Source organism: Rhincodon typus, chromosome 39 (genome assembly GCF_021869965.1).
Source record: "Rhincodon typus isolate 14 chromosome 39, sRhiTyp1.1, whole genome shotgun sequence".
In the NCBI taxonomy this organism is placed as follows: Eukaryota; Metazoa; Chordata; class Chondrichthyes; order Orectolobiformes; family Rhincodontidae; genus Rhincodon; species Rhincodon typus.
This window is the reverse complement of record NC_063370.1, coordinates 5,489,949-5,502,016: the sequence shown is the minus strand read 5'-3', so window position 1 is coordinate 5,502,016 and position 12,068 is coordinate 5,489,949. Positions and strand designations below refer to the sequence as shown.

The following is a 12,068-nucleotide window of genomic DNA, read 5'->3' as shown; positions in this document are numbered from 1 at the left end:
CTGCTTGGCCTGCTGTGTTCATCCAGCTCTGCACCTTGTTACCTCATTTTGCTTTTATTTGTGCCTTTAAGGGAAAGCAGGAAGGGAGAAAGGGGTAGTGGGATAAACAGGAAGTGGGGGGTGCTGAAGGACGATGACAGGAAACTCGTGTGTAGCTTAAATACCAACATACACTAACTGGGTCAAGGGCCCATTCTTATGCTGTACATTCCAAAAATTTTCCAATGTCATCCCACTTATATTGTACTTCAAAATCTCCCAGTTCCTGTCAGTAAAAGTCCCTGCGTTTCTTGATAATTTCCAACAAAATTCCCTATGACGAAATATTGGGAAAATTCCTCCTGTTCCCTTGAATATTTCTTACCTGACCTTTCATTGGGTTTGGAGCCATGGAAATAGAGATGGTCCATTCTTGCACAAGTCCAGTGTAACATAACCAACCTTGCTGTGAGAATTTGAATCGTTATTTCTTCCTGAGTATTGCTAACCTACACCATTAGCTAAATATTTGGTATGCTGCTAAGGCAGGTTTTATGCAGCTTTGCTTGGGGTTTAGACTGTTGTTTTTGTGTATATGTCCGCACTGTGCACCATGGTACTAAGTAAAGGACACCCACCTGCTACCCTTCATAGTAGCCATTCTGACTCAAACGAGCTAACTCAGCATAGATTTATAAAGAGTGAACTTGAGCCATTCCTGTTTTGAACTGGCTGAGCTTTGAAGCAGACGGCTGGGGAAACCCAGGTGGAAATGCCTCGATGGGAATGCGTACAGCCTTGAAGGTGGAAACGAGAGAAACTTTGCCTTTCACCATCACACACTGAGAGGACTCGGAATGAGTGATACAGAAGTGAAACACTCCGCCTTCTTGGGCTAAATGACTCACCTGTTCACTTGCTCGGGCTCCAATGAACTTGGACTTGTGTACGCATGGTATTTCGGTGACTTCACTAAATCTGGACCCACAAGTTTTCGCCCCCTTTAAAATTGGCAAAAGGATAGCGTGCAACATCCATTTGCATTTATGTTCAATGCAGGGAAAATTTCCCGAGATGTCTTTTGGGCACCCAAAATCTTGAATAAAGGGGGAAAGAGGAAGTGGGAAGATTTTGGGAGATAATTTCAGAACACTGGGGCCTAGGAGACTGAAGGCATAACCTTCAGTAGTAGGGGTGAGGATATATAATATTTTCTTGCTAATGTTCAAATAATGCCTATGCGCTGGAATTCCCTCCTGGTTTCTCCCCAGTTCTCTTTCCTCCCATAACATGCTCCTCGCAATCAATGTCTTTTACCAAATGTATTATCATCTATCTCAATATCTCCACAGATTTGGTTAAATATCCTTAGATTTTGGCTTAATATGCAGGCATTGCAGGCAGTCTAGAGAGGTTTGCTACGTTGATCCCAAGTATGAAGGGACTATCTCATGAGGGGATGTTGGGTAATACTCATTAGAATTGAGAAAAAAATGGTAGGTGACCTTACTGAAACATAAGATTCTAGGAGACTTGACAAGGTAGAAGCAGTAAAGTTGCTTCCCTTTTTAGGAGTGCCTGGGGCCAGAGGGCATAATCTCAGAATAAGGGGTCACCAATTTAAGACAGAAATGAGGAGAAATTTCTTCTCTTAGAGGATAGTGAATCTGTGGAATTCTTTACCACACATGGCTGACAGGTCATTGAGTATATTCAAGGCCAAGATAGATTTCTAATCAGTAAGGGAATCAGCGATTATGTGGAAAAGGCAGGAAAGTGGATTTGGGAATTGTATCAGATCAGCCATGATCTCATCGAATGGCGCAGCAGACTCGATGGACTGAATGGCCTACTTCTGCTCCAACATCTATGACTTAATGGAGCCAGTCTCTTTGATAACGATTGTAAAGTGCCTTAGGACTATGAAGGTACCTTGCAAATACATGTTGTTGGTGCCAAATATTGCCCAAGAACAATCCTTGGGACTTTTTGGTCAAATTTAAAGGTCTTATATAAACGTAAGTTGTTGTTGTTTGGATGTGGAAGGAAATTGGATAAGAAGGAAGCAAAACTCTGGATGTAAATGCATTCTGTTTTTGACTTCCCTTCCCCTCTCATGAAACGTTTGGTTCATTTCCAGTAAGAATTGGTTCTTGGAATTCCCCACTTAAAGATGATGCATCAATATTTTGCTTGTGCTTGTTTTAATTGTACAACTGCCAGTTAATGTGGAAACTTGTTACTCAGTTCCAAAGTGGGAGCTGAGTTTAGGCAGGCTGCATTTTCTCAGGAAATTTGCACTCTGCGCCTTTTCACGCTGTTAGACCTTTATTAACCTCTCTTCTCTCTCTCTCTCTCTGTCCTTCCGGTTTTCTCCCAGGTTCCTTCATCTGGCAATTCTGCACCAGCGCTCGGACATTGCTAGTTTCCTGTTGTGGTCTGAGCCATCCATTATTGACATCTGCAACAGGTCCCGACAGGTGAGTCTCCCTTTTGGCCTCCTCCCACCGTCTCGTTGAAGGTGGCTTTGACAAAGGAACTTCGGGGGAAGGAAAGACCAGCCTGCGCTTTCATAAATCAGAACATAACGTTGGCTGAGAGATGGGATTCTGTGACTGGACACCGATTGCCAAATAATCACAAAGTGCACCGATCTAAGGTCATCATGCGGGTTTGCCGTGGGGCTCACTTACAATTTGCAGGAGCAAATTACTGCAGATGCTGGAAAGCAAAAAAAAATTGCTGGAGATCACAGCGAGGTCAGGCAGCATCCGTGGAGAGAGAGAGAGCGTGCTAGCGTTTCGAGTCTAGGTGACTCTTCATCAGGAGTGGGGAGGGGCCAGCATTTATGCTAAAGCTGCGAGGGGGGAAGAGAGGGTGGAGTATTGGGGGAGAAAGGATGTTGTTAGTTCAGATTAAGTGATTGGAAAGCGAGAGTGACAGAACAATGATGTGTCAAACTGCCAGACTGGAAAGAACAGACAGTCCCACTGGGGTGGGGTAGGGGGAGAGAGAATGTAACAAGTAAAGCTAAAAGAAAGACAAGGGGTGGGAATGGGTTCACAGTCTGAAGGTGTTGAACTCAGTGTGAAGTCCAGAAGGTTGTAAAGTGCCTAGTCTGAAGGTGAGATATTGTTCCTCTCTCGCTTATGCTTTGCTGGATGTTACATACATTCACAGGCAGGGCCTTATCTTTTGTATTCAGAAAGTCTATGTCCACACGTTCTTCCTCCCTCAGCCAATCAGAGTCTAGTTCAAGGGCAATAAGGGGTGGTCACCAAATGCTGGCCTTGTCAGCATTAATCTGCAATCTGTCAATTCTTATCTTCTGGAAACTTACTGACTTTATCTTTGCTTCTGTGGCCATGGATAATCAGTCATTGAATACACAGTTTTTTTTTGACTTTCTCGCCTTTTCCAGAGCCCTTTGCATCTGTCAGTGATCATGAGGATGCCGGGAGTGACCAGGGAGCTGGTACAAGCTGGGGCCGACCTGAAGAGTTTGGACAGCTTCGGGAATACCCCGTTGCACCTGGCCTGCGAGCAGGGAGACCTAGACTGCATTAATGTGCTCCTTGATCCGATGGGCACCGGCAAGTTCACACAGCAGCGCCAGGCACAAGATCTGGAATGGCGTAATTACTGCGGTAATTTCTTTGCTTACTTGGCCCACCCACTAACCTGTGTGTAGCCGGACACTTTGCAGCGATTAACGGAATGATGAGGCTGAATGACCATCCTCACCAGTTCTCACCCACTTGCGCAGTCTTGATCTCTGTACTATTGGAAAAGCCTGGAGCACAGGTCTCACCAAGCTGCATGGGCATGCAGTGGAGGGTGCTATCCATACCTGGTTCTGCAATTAAATAACGCATGTGTGCAGCCATGCATCTCAACGAACTGCATGCAAATAAATGATCTGTGCAAAGCAACTAAACCTTAAAGGGAACTTTGCATAGAAGAACTGGAGGAAGTGCAAGAGCAGAGAGATGGTGACATAGTGAGAATGTCACAGGATGAGTAACCTAAGTCATAGAATCCCTACAGTTTGGAAGCAGGCCATTTGACCCAGCGAGTCCACAGTGACACTCCAAAGAGCATCCCACCCAGACCCAGCCCATCCTTGTAACCCTGCATTTCCCATGGCCATTCCACCTAGCTTGTACGTCCCTGGACACTATGGGGCAATTTAGCATGCCCAATCCACCCTAATCTGCCCATCTTTGGGACTGTGGGAGGAAACCAGAGCACCCAGAGGAACCCACTCAGACACAGGGAGAATGTGCAAACTCCACACAGACAGTCGCCTGAGGGTGGATTCGAATCCAGGTCCCTAGCACTGTGATGCAACAGTGCTAACCACTGAGTCACCACGCTCCTTAGGTCAAAGGCTAATGCAATGAAGGCTTCGGTTCAAATCCCACCACAGCAACTGGTGGAGTTAAAAATTCAATTAATAAATACTGGAGTTAAATCTAGTCTCAGTAATAGTGACTGTGAATCTACCGCTGATTGTTGGAAAACCCCTTGTCGTTCATGAATGTGCTTTAGGGAAGGAAATCTGCTGGCCTTATCCGGTTTGAACTACATGTGACTCCAGACCCACAGCAATGTGGTAGACTCTTGAGTGCCTTCTGAAATGGTCGAGCAAATCACTCTGTTCATAGGATGGTCAATAAATGCTGGCCTTGCCAGTGGACGCAACCATCCCATGAACTGAGTAAGCTGAGGGAGTATAGATGTTGGGGAGGATTACAAAGGGTTAGATACTTCTCTGTGGAATGTATAGGAACCAGCTGAGGGCTTACAATGTGTTGGACAGTGGAGAGAATGTTTCTGCTGAAGGGAGATTCCAAAACTACAAGACAAACCTTTAAGGCAGTCATTATTAAATAAATTAAGGAAATAAAGAGAATGTGGTGAAGGCAAATAGCTCAAATGCATTCAAAAAGGAAACTACAGAACTTCATGAAAGAAAAAGCAATAGAATATGTTGTTGAAGGTCAGAGATGGGATGCGTGGGATGGGAGGTGTATCGTATGGGGCAAAAATACCAGGACAAAATAGTTGGGTTAAATGATCTTATTCTGCACCAGACGTTCTGTGTAGATCCATGACTCCTTGCTGTTATACATACTAGATCAGGGACATGATGGGGTTGGGGATTGGAGTGAGTAATGTTTGCTGTTCACCAGGCTACCCAGTCATAGCCTGCTGTTCCTCATGTCTGATCATAGAATCCCCTACAGTCCTGTACAGTTTCCAGACTATTCAACAGCAGGAGCACCACATTCAAGTCTGATCCTCTCTTTGCCTGATTTGTGCATGTAGGGAAACACACTCAGTGTTAGGTGATCATCGGCCAACCCAACTCAACAACCCTTGAGGTGCTGAGACCAACTGAATGCCCAGATTGAGTTCATTCACTCAGCATAACCTTGGTCACTGGGGAATTTGTAGACAGGAGTAAGGCTTGACCGTACCTCATGTGAGTTGAGTGTTAAAGACCAATCTCTTTTTACCACAGGTCACACATGTCTTCACATCGCAGCAATGAAAGGAAATTGTGAAGCAGTGGCACGATTGCTAGTTTCAGGAGCCAACATTAATGCTCAGGTAAGGCAAGGCTAAACAGGTTCGGAAGAATGAGAAGTGATCTCATTGAAAACATATAGGATTCTTACGGGGCTTGACAGGGTAAATGCTGAGAGGATGTTTCCCATCATGGGAGAGTCTAGGACCTGTGAGCACAGTCTCAGAATAAAGAGGTGCCAATTTAAGACTGAGATGAGGAGGAATTTCTTCTCTGAGAGTTGAGAGCCTTTGGAACTCCTTTCCCGAGGGAGCTGTGGGGGCAGAGTCCTTGTGTAAATTTAAGACTGAGATAGATACATTCTTGATCAGTAAAGGAAATCGCAGATGAGTGGATGTGAGGAATCAGCCACGATCCTGTTGAACAGTGGAGAAGGCTTCAGGGGCCGAATGGCCTACTCCTGTTCCTATTTGTGATGGTATAATAGGTAAGATTCCCACTCATCTTCCAAACTGTGGTGGTGCAACAGATTGAAGCCTCAGAGGATCAAAATTGATGTAAAACCTTTAACTTTTTTATATGCATATTGTCGTCTAGAGCTATGGATAGTGATGGGAGAGGCTCCAATGGCTTTTACATCACACAGTTGACCAGGAATCTGTCCTGCTGTTACTGCCTGGCATTGGCGTGCATTGGAAAGATTTGTCACAATGTCACAGGCACAGCTTTCGTGGCCAGGAAGTCCTGGAGTGGGACTTGAACCCACGACTTCTGGCTCACGTTTAGGGTCAGTTACACACTGTATCACAAGAGCTCATGAGTGTGTGTGTGTGTGTTACCTGCACAATTTAATGGGCTACAGTCAACCATCTGATTAAAGAAATACTTATTGTTCTTGGGGATGTGGACATCATTGACAAGGTCAGGGTCCCATCCCTAACTGTCCTTGAACGGAGTGACTCTCTAAGCCATTTCAGAGTCAACGACACTTCTGCGGGTCTGGATTGAAAGGTCACAAACATGGCGGCTATGCTGTGGTCGCCATTGACATTTCTGTAGCGCAACCTCAGAACATTGCAAAGCTGATGAAGTGGCAGTCGCTGCTGAAATGTTGAAAACCTGTCAGGCACCTGGTGTGCGGCGAGTTCTCACACAGAACATTGTGCGAAGATGAGCAGACTGTTTGTCTGCTGCAGACTTTTGACTTCCTGGGGAATCGAGGGATATGGGGAGCAGACCAGAGAGTGGAGTCGAAGACCCGGGATCTGCCATGATTGTACTGAACGGCGAAACAAACACGAGGGGCTGAACGGCCTACTCCTGCTCCTGTTCCTTTCATTCTTGAATAGGTTGAGGGGTAGATTTTGGCCCTAGGACACTGTGGAGAATCCTCTGGCTCTTCATCAGGATGGCGACTGCCCTCCCACAGCAAGATCTCACAAAATATTCTGGTGTCGTGAGGCACTGGTTGCAGGTTGGGGTGGAAGGGGTCAAATTGGGGGAAAGGGCTGTTTGTTTTTTTCCATTTATGAGATGACAGCCGTGCTCGGAGTAAGCTGTGACCTTGACCCTGTGGCTATTCTGACAGGAATCGAACAGTGGGAGGACGCCCCTGCACCTGGCGGTTGAGTTTCAGCATCGGGAGGTGGTGCAGCTCCTCATTGAGCATGGCGTGGATGTCAACCGGTTAACGTACAACAGCTGCACAGCCTTCCACCTCACAGCAGGCCGTCCCGACCTCTGGATCCGGGAGCAGCTTTCTCAGCTCACCAACTCCTCACTGATCTCGCTCTGCGAATCCTCCGATTCCGAGTCTGAGGCGGAGTGGGACGCCCGGTCGGACTGCGAGGTGAGCCTCCCCGTGGAAAGACGCGCGAGGCAAGCGTTGGGGGGGGTGGGGGTAGCAAATCAGAGCAGGAGGAGGCCATTCAGCCCCCTCGGGCCTGCTCTGCCATTCGGTCAGATCGCGGCTGACTCTGGCTCCTACTTCAGAGCGCGAGCACGAGAGAGAGCTTGCATTTTTATATCGCCATCCGCAATCTTGGGAAGACCCAAAGTATTTCATGGGCTGTAAAATGCATTGAGGCGTTCTTTGGTCATGTGAGGCACTATATAAATGCAAGTCTTTCTTTCTTTCAAAATCCCTTAGTGCCCATTCAAGCACTTTGAAGCCACCTTTGCAATGTATGGAAACAGGCAGACAAGTTAAGCACAGTAAGATCCCACAAATGGCAATTTGATAGCAACCAGATCATAAGTCGTTGTGATATTGCTTGAGGGATATTGGCTCCAGGTGTCCAGGGAAAACTCCACTGACCTTCCTTGAAAGGGTGGCTGTGGGATCTTTAACATCCACCTCAGAGGGTATACAGGGTCTCAGTTTTACGTCTCATCCCATAGACAGTGCCGACGGCAATACAGCACACGCTCAGTGCTAGCAATGGTGGATCGAGCCTAAATTTTGTGCTTCATTTCCTTGGGAGGGCGAGCATTGGGTGAAGGTTGGGTGTTACAAGGCGATGATGTACCCAATCAGGACCTCAAACTGAATTCTAACAATCTGGATCAACCATATCCACACCTCTTAGATTTCTGATTTGGAGATTTATCAGTTTGAATTTCCTGGGTCTGGGTAAGGTCCATTTTGACCATTGTTACCTCACTGCAGGATCAATTCTAAATTAGAGCACCCAGATCCTTGTTCTAGCAGTTTAAGTTATGACATGGAAATAGGCTTCTCTAACTAATTAAATAACTAACTAACTAATTAGTTGGCAAAGTCAGTGAGCAGTGATGATGTGAAAGAAAAAGGAGCATCAGTGGAATGTGGAAAAGGGAAGTGGCCATTCAGCCCCTCAAGCTTGTTCTGCCATTTTTAATTCCATTTAGCCACCTTGACACTATAATCCTTCATACTCTTACCTGATAAAATCTAGAACAGTGGCTTATAGCATCCCCAGTGGAGGAAGAAAAGACAGGGCAGAATGATATGGAAAAAATACTGACCTGTTTCTGAAAATTACTTTCTTACAGATGCCTCTGGACTACGATGATCTTCAAATCAGAGGCCTTTCCTTCCATTGATCACTGAACACAATCAAAGCTGTCCATCAACTTGTGTTCCAACTGAGACAATGATTGTGTCATTGAAGGGGAACTTACAAACAGACTATGCTTACAGCATCGACTTCTCCTCACCCCGTGTCCCACACACCCATCCCCATCCTTCCGCAGATCCTCAGGAGATTCGGCCACCCGGAGGATGAGTCACCATGAGTCAGGATGCTGACTGTATCAAACAGAGCACCGTGTAGCTCACTGTAACTTCAAAAACCAGCACTTTTCGAGGGACCGTTGAAAGCACTGGTGGAGAATGAGGAAATGAGGAAATGTGAAGGACCAGTCCGTGCAGTAATGGTACAGGATTATACATGAACGTAGGAACCCAGAGGGCAGAAATGAGCCAGAAACTTGGAATATTTCCTCTTGCCCTTGTTTCTCACAGTCAGGACAAGAGGCAAGAAGAGCATGTTAACTTCTTTTAGATTATTGCCGATATGTCACGGGGAATGGGATATCCTCTCTTCATTCCCATTCAGCCTCACTATGGCTGAAGCCATGAATCATTGGCCACTGGTGACTCCTGCCTAACTCATTACAGAGGGTTTAAGAAATAACCCCATGGGTGGGGGCTGGAGCATTTGTTTTTGAGAGTCACTGAACTTGAAGTTCAGTCTATGCACATTAACTGATGAGAAGAGAGATTGTGACCAGGGAACAGGGAGGTGGTTTAATCCCAGCCAGACTCACCCAAGGTTGAGTGAGAGATTGCACTGGGCCATGGTACGAATGCAAGGCCAACACTGTTAGGTGGTACAACAGCCCAGAAGGTATCTTTTAGCACTGATGACTTTGGGTTCAAATCTCATCTCGAGATGAAGCCCCTTGCTGTTGACTGGAGAGAGATATAGTACAGGAACTGAAGGTGAGATACCTCAACCTAGTTTCTACTGAGCCTTGGCCCATGATGCTAAACTTCCTCCTCACTTGAGGGTGGATCTGTCAATGGGAGACGCTACTCAGACCAGGGGTCAACCCCACAGCAAGTGGGACCAAGGCCTGAACCACATGACACAGCTTCAATTCATTAACTTCTTCCTGAGAGTTTCACAGGTTTATCTTCATGGTGGGGTTGGGAGGGGGGTTGGTGGCAGGTGCAGTGATATATCTCAATGTTGTGACAACATGGATTGTATTTATTCTTCCTGATGTCATGTCAAACCCACCAATATACTCATTGAACTTGATGTGGCCTTCATTTCACATGGGCCTTTTCACAATAAATCATTGTGTTGGTGACATGCCAGGTTCTTTGTACATATTCTCCTCTCCGGATCACTGTCAACTCTGAATACTGGCATCTACATCGCATTTGGCAAATTGCTTCAACGACTGATCACGGGCAGAATGGACAGAAATCCTTTAATTCTTATCTTGAGTATTGAGTACCGGGATGAACTAATAACTCATTGTGGACTCGTACTTGACTATACCAAATAGACATGGAATATTTCAGATTGTGTAAATATTTATGGAGAAAAGGATGATGTTTTGATGTATCTTATTTGTATTTATGATGCCAATTTTGGGCATTGTCACTGACAGGGGGCAGAAATCAACAGTGCCGCCCTTAGCAAAGGCCCCTGACTTTCTGAACTGTGCACAACAGCCTAGCTCCCAACCTGTAGGCCCCATGGAGTCCCGTGCTCCATTAATAGACTTTGATATACCCTCCCTGTCCCCAGCCAGGCATAAATTCATCTTCAGGTTGTAGAATGGAATGGGCAATGGCAAATTGGACAAGCACTATACCCAAAGATGAATTTGTATCTCATTGTATTGAGCTACAGTATATGCCAACTGACTGACTATAGCCCTAATGTGTTGGGACTAACAGAAGGAATGTTGTTAGTACATCTTGCCAGCCCTACAACTCACAATCTTGACCTGGGGTTTTCTGCTCTCCACTGTATAAATATGTGTCTCTTGGGAGTGGCAAGATACTAGAGAAACCCAGGGACAATAAAGCAGGAGTATAAAACTAGGCTAGGAATTTCGACTTGCACCCGTGATGCAACGGAACCAGGCTTAGGAGGTCATAAAGACCCAGTGCTATCAAGACACTTTCCATCTGTATGATGGGATCACTCTCACTCCCGAGCAGGACGTGGGCCAGAGTCCTCTTTGAAAGCACAAAGTGTTAGAGCTAAGAGGCCACCTCCCTCCCAAACTAGAGGAGATAATGTCGTACAAGTCTCCATTTCAACTGTTGAGAGTGCTGAAGGGGCAAGACAGTGTAGGAGATAGATTGATGCCAATAACATGGGGGGAAATATTCTAACTCCATATTCATAATTTCCTAAATTCAAGAAAGCAGTGTATTGGTGTGCCATGCCCATGTAATTAGCTGAAATACTTTATTCTATTGCTGCTTTTTGGGACGTTTTAAGTTGTGCTGAAAGTAACACGTCACACATTTGTACATAATGTCTTATAAATTTTATTTTTTTACAGTAAATAATATTAAAAAATGATCAATAAATATCTTGTTTGTGTCATGATGTTAAAAGATGATCTAAATATCTCACGCAATGTTAGAAGTCACACGACACCATGTTATAGGCCAACAGGTTTATTTGAAATCACAAGCTTGCGGAGTGTTGCTCCTTCATCAGGTAAAGATGTTGGTATTTATGGTCCACCCTTCATTACCCTTGAAATGAATGGCTTGCTAGGGCCACGTCAGAGGGCAGTTAAGCATCAACCACAGTGTTGTGGGTCTGGAGTCACATGTAGATCACACTGGATAAGGACAACCAAATCTCTTCCTTAAATGACTTGGTGAATTGAATGGGTTTTAATTACAATCGATGGTAGTTATCATGGTCACCATCGCTGAAGGTGTATTTTATCATGGAATCATAGAATCCCTACAGTGTACAAAAACCCCTTCGGCCCAACAAGTCCACACCAACACTCAGAGCATCCCATCCCCCTAATCTATACATCCCTGAACACTACAGGCAATTTAGCATGGCCGATCCACCTAACTTGCACATCTTTGGATTGTGGGAGGAAACTGGAGCACCTGGAGGAAACCCACGCAGACACGGGGAGAATGTGCAAACTCCAGACAGACAGTCGCCCCAGGGTGGAATCGAACTCAGGCACCTGGTGCTGTGAAGCAGCAGTGCTAACTACTGAGCCACTGTGGATTTGTTAACTGAATTTGAAACTGATGAGGATTTAGGCCAATGCCTCCTGGTCAACAGCCTGGGTCCTCTGGCCTATTGGTCCAGCGACGTCACCCCTACAGTGCTGTTCCCCACTCCCCTGTTCCACACTGTTTGTTGAGCAAGGCGGGTGTGTGAGGTTAATGGCTGAAGGATAGGATTTCCTTCTTAACAACTTCCCTCATCTCAGATCCACGTTCCTGTTCCCGATTGATTGGTGCGTGGAAATGATGTGTCCCTTTGAAATGCCAACACTGGGTAAG

The 12,068-nt window shown here is 45.7% G+C and overlaps 1 protein-coding gene across 1 annotated transcript in view; it reads left to right on the top strand.

Annotated features, from left to right (window-relative positions):
- Positions 1–11,114, top strand: part of LOC109916828 (NF-kappa-B inhibitor alpha-like) — a 12,137-nt gene extending 1,023 nt beyond the window's left edge. Inside the window, exons 2-6 of the mRNA XM_020516575.2 lie at positions 2,360–2,459; positions 3,401–3,626; positions 5,507–5,595; positions 7,101–7,361; positions 8,546–11,114. Of these exons, the coding sequence (XP_020372164.2) occupies positions 2,360–2,459; positions 3,401–3,626; positions 5,507–5,595; positions 7,101–7,361; positions 8,546–8,596 (727 nt within the window). The 3' untranslated portion in view covers positions 8,597–11,114. The remainder of the gene's footprint in view (positions 1–2,359; positions 2,460–3,400; positions 3,627–5,506; positions 5,596–7,100; positions 7,362–8,545) is intronic.
- Positions 11,115–12,068: the final 954 nt, after the last annotated feature.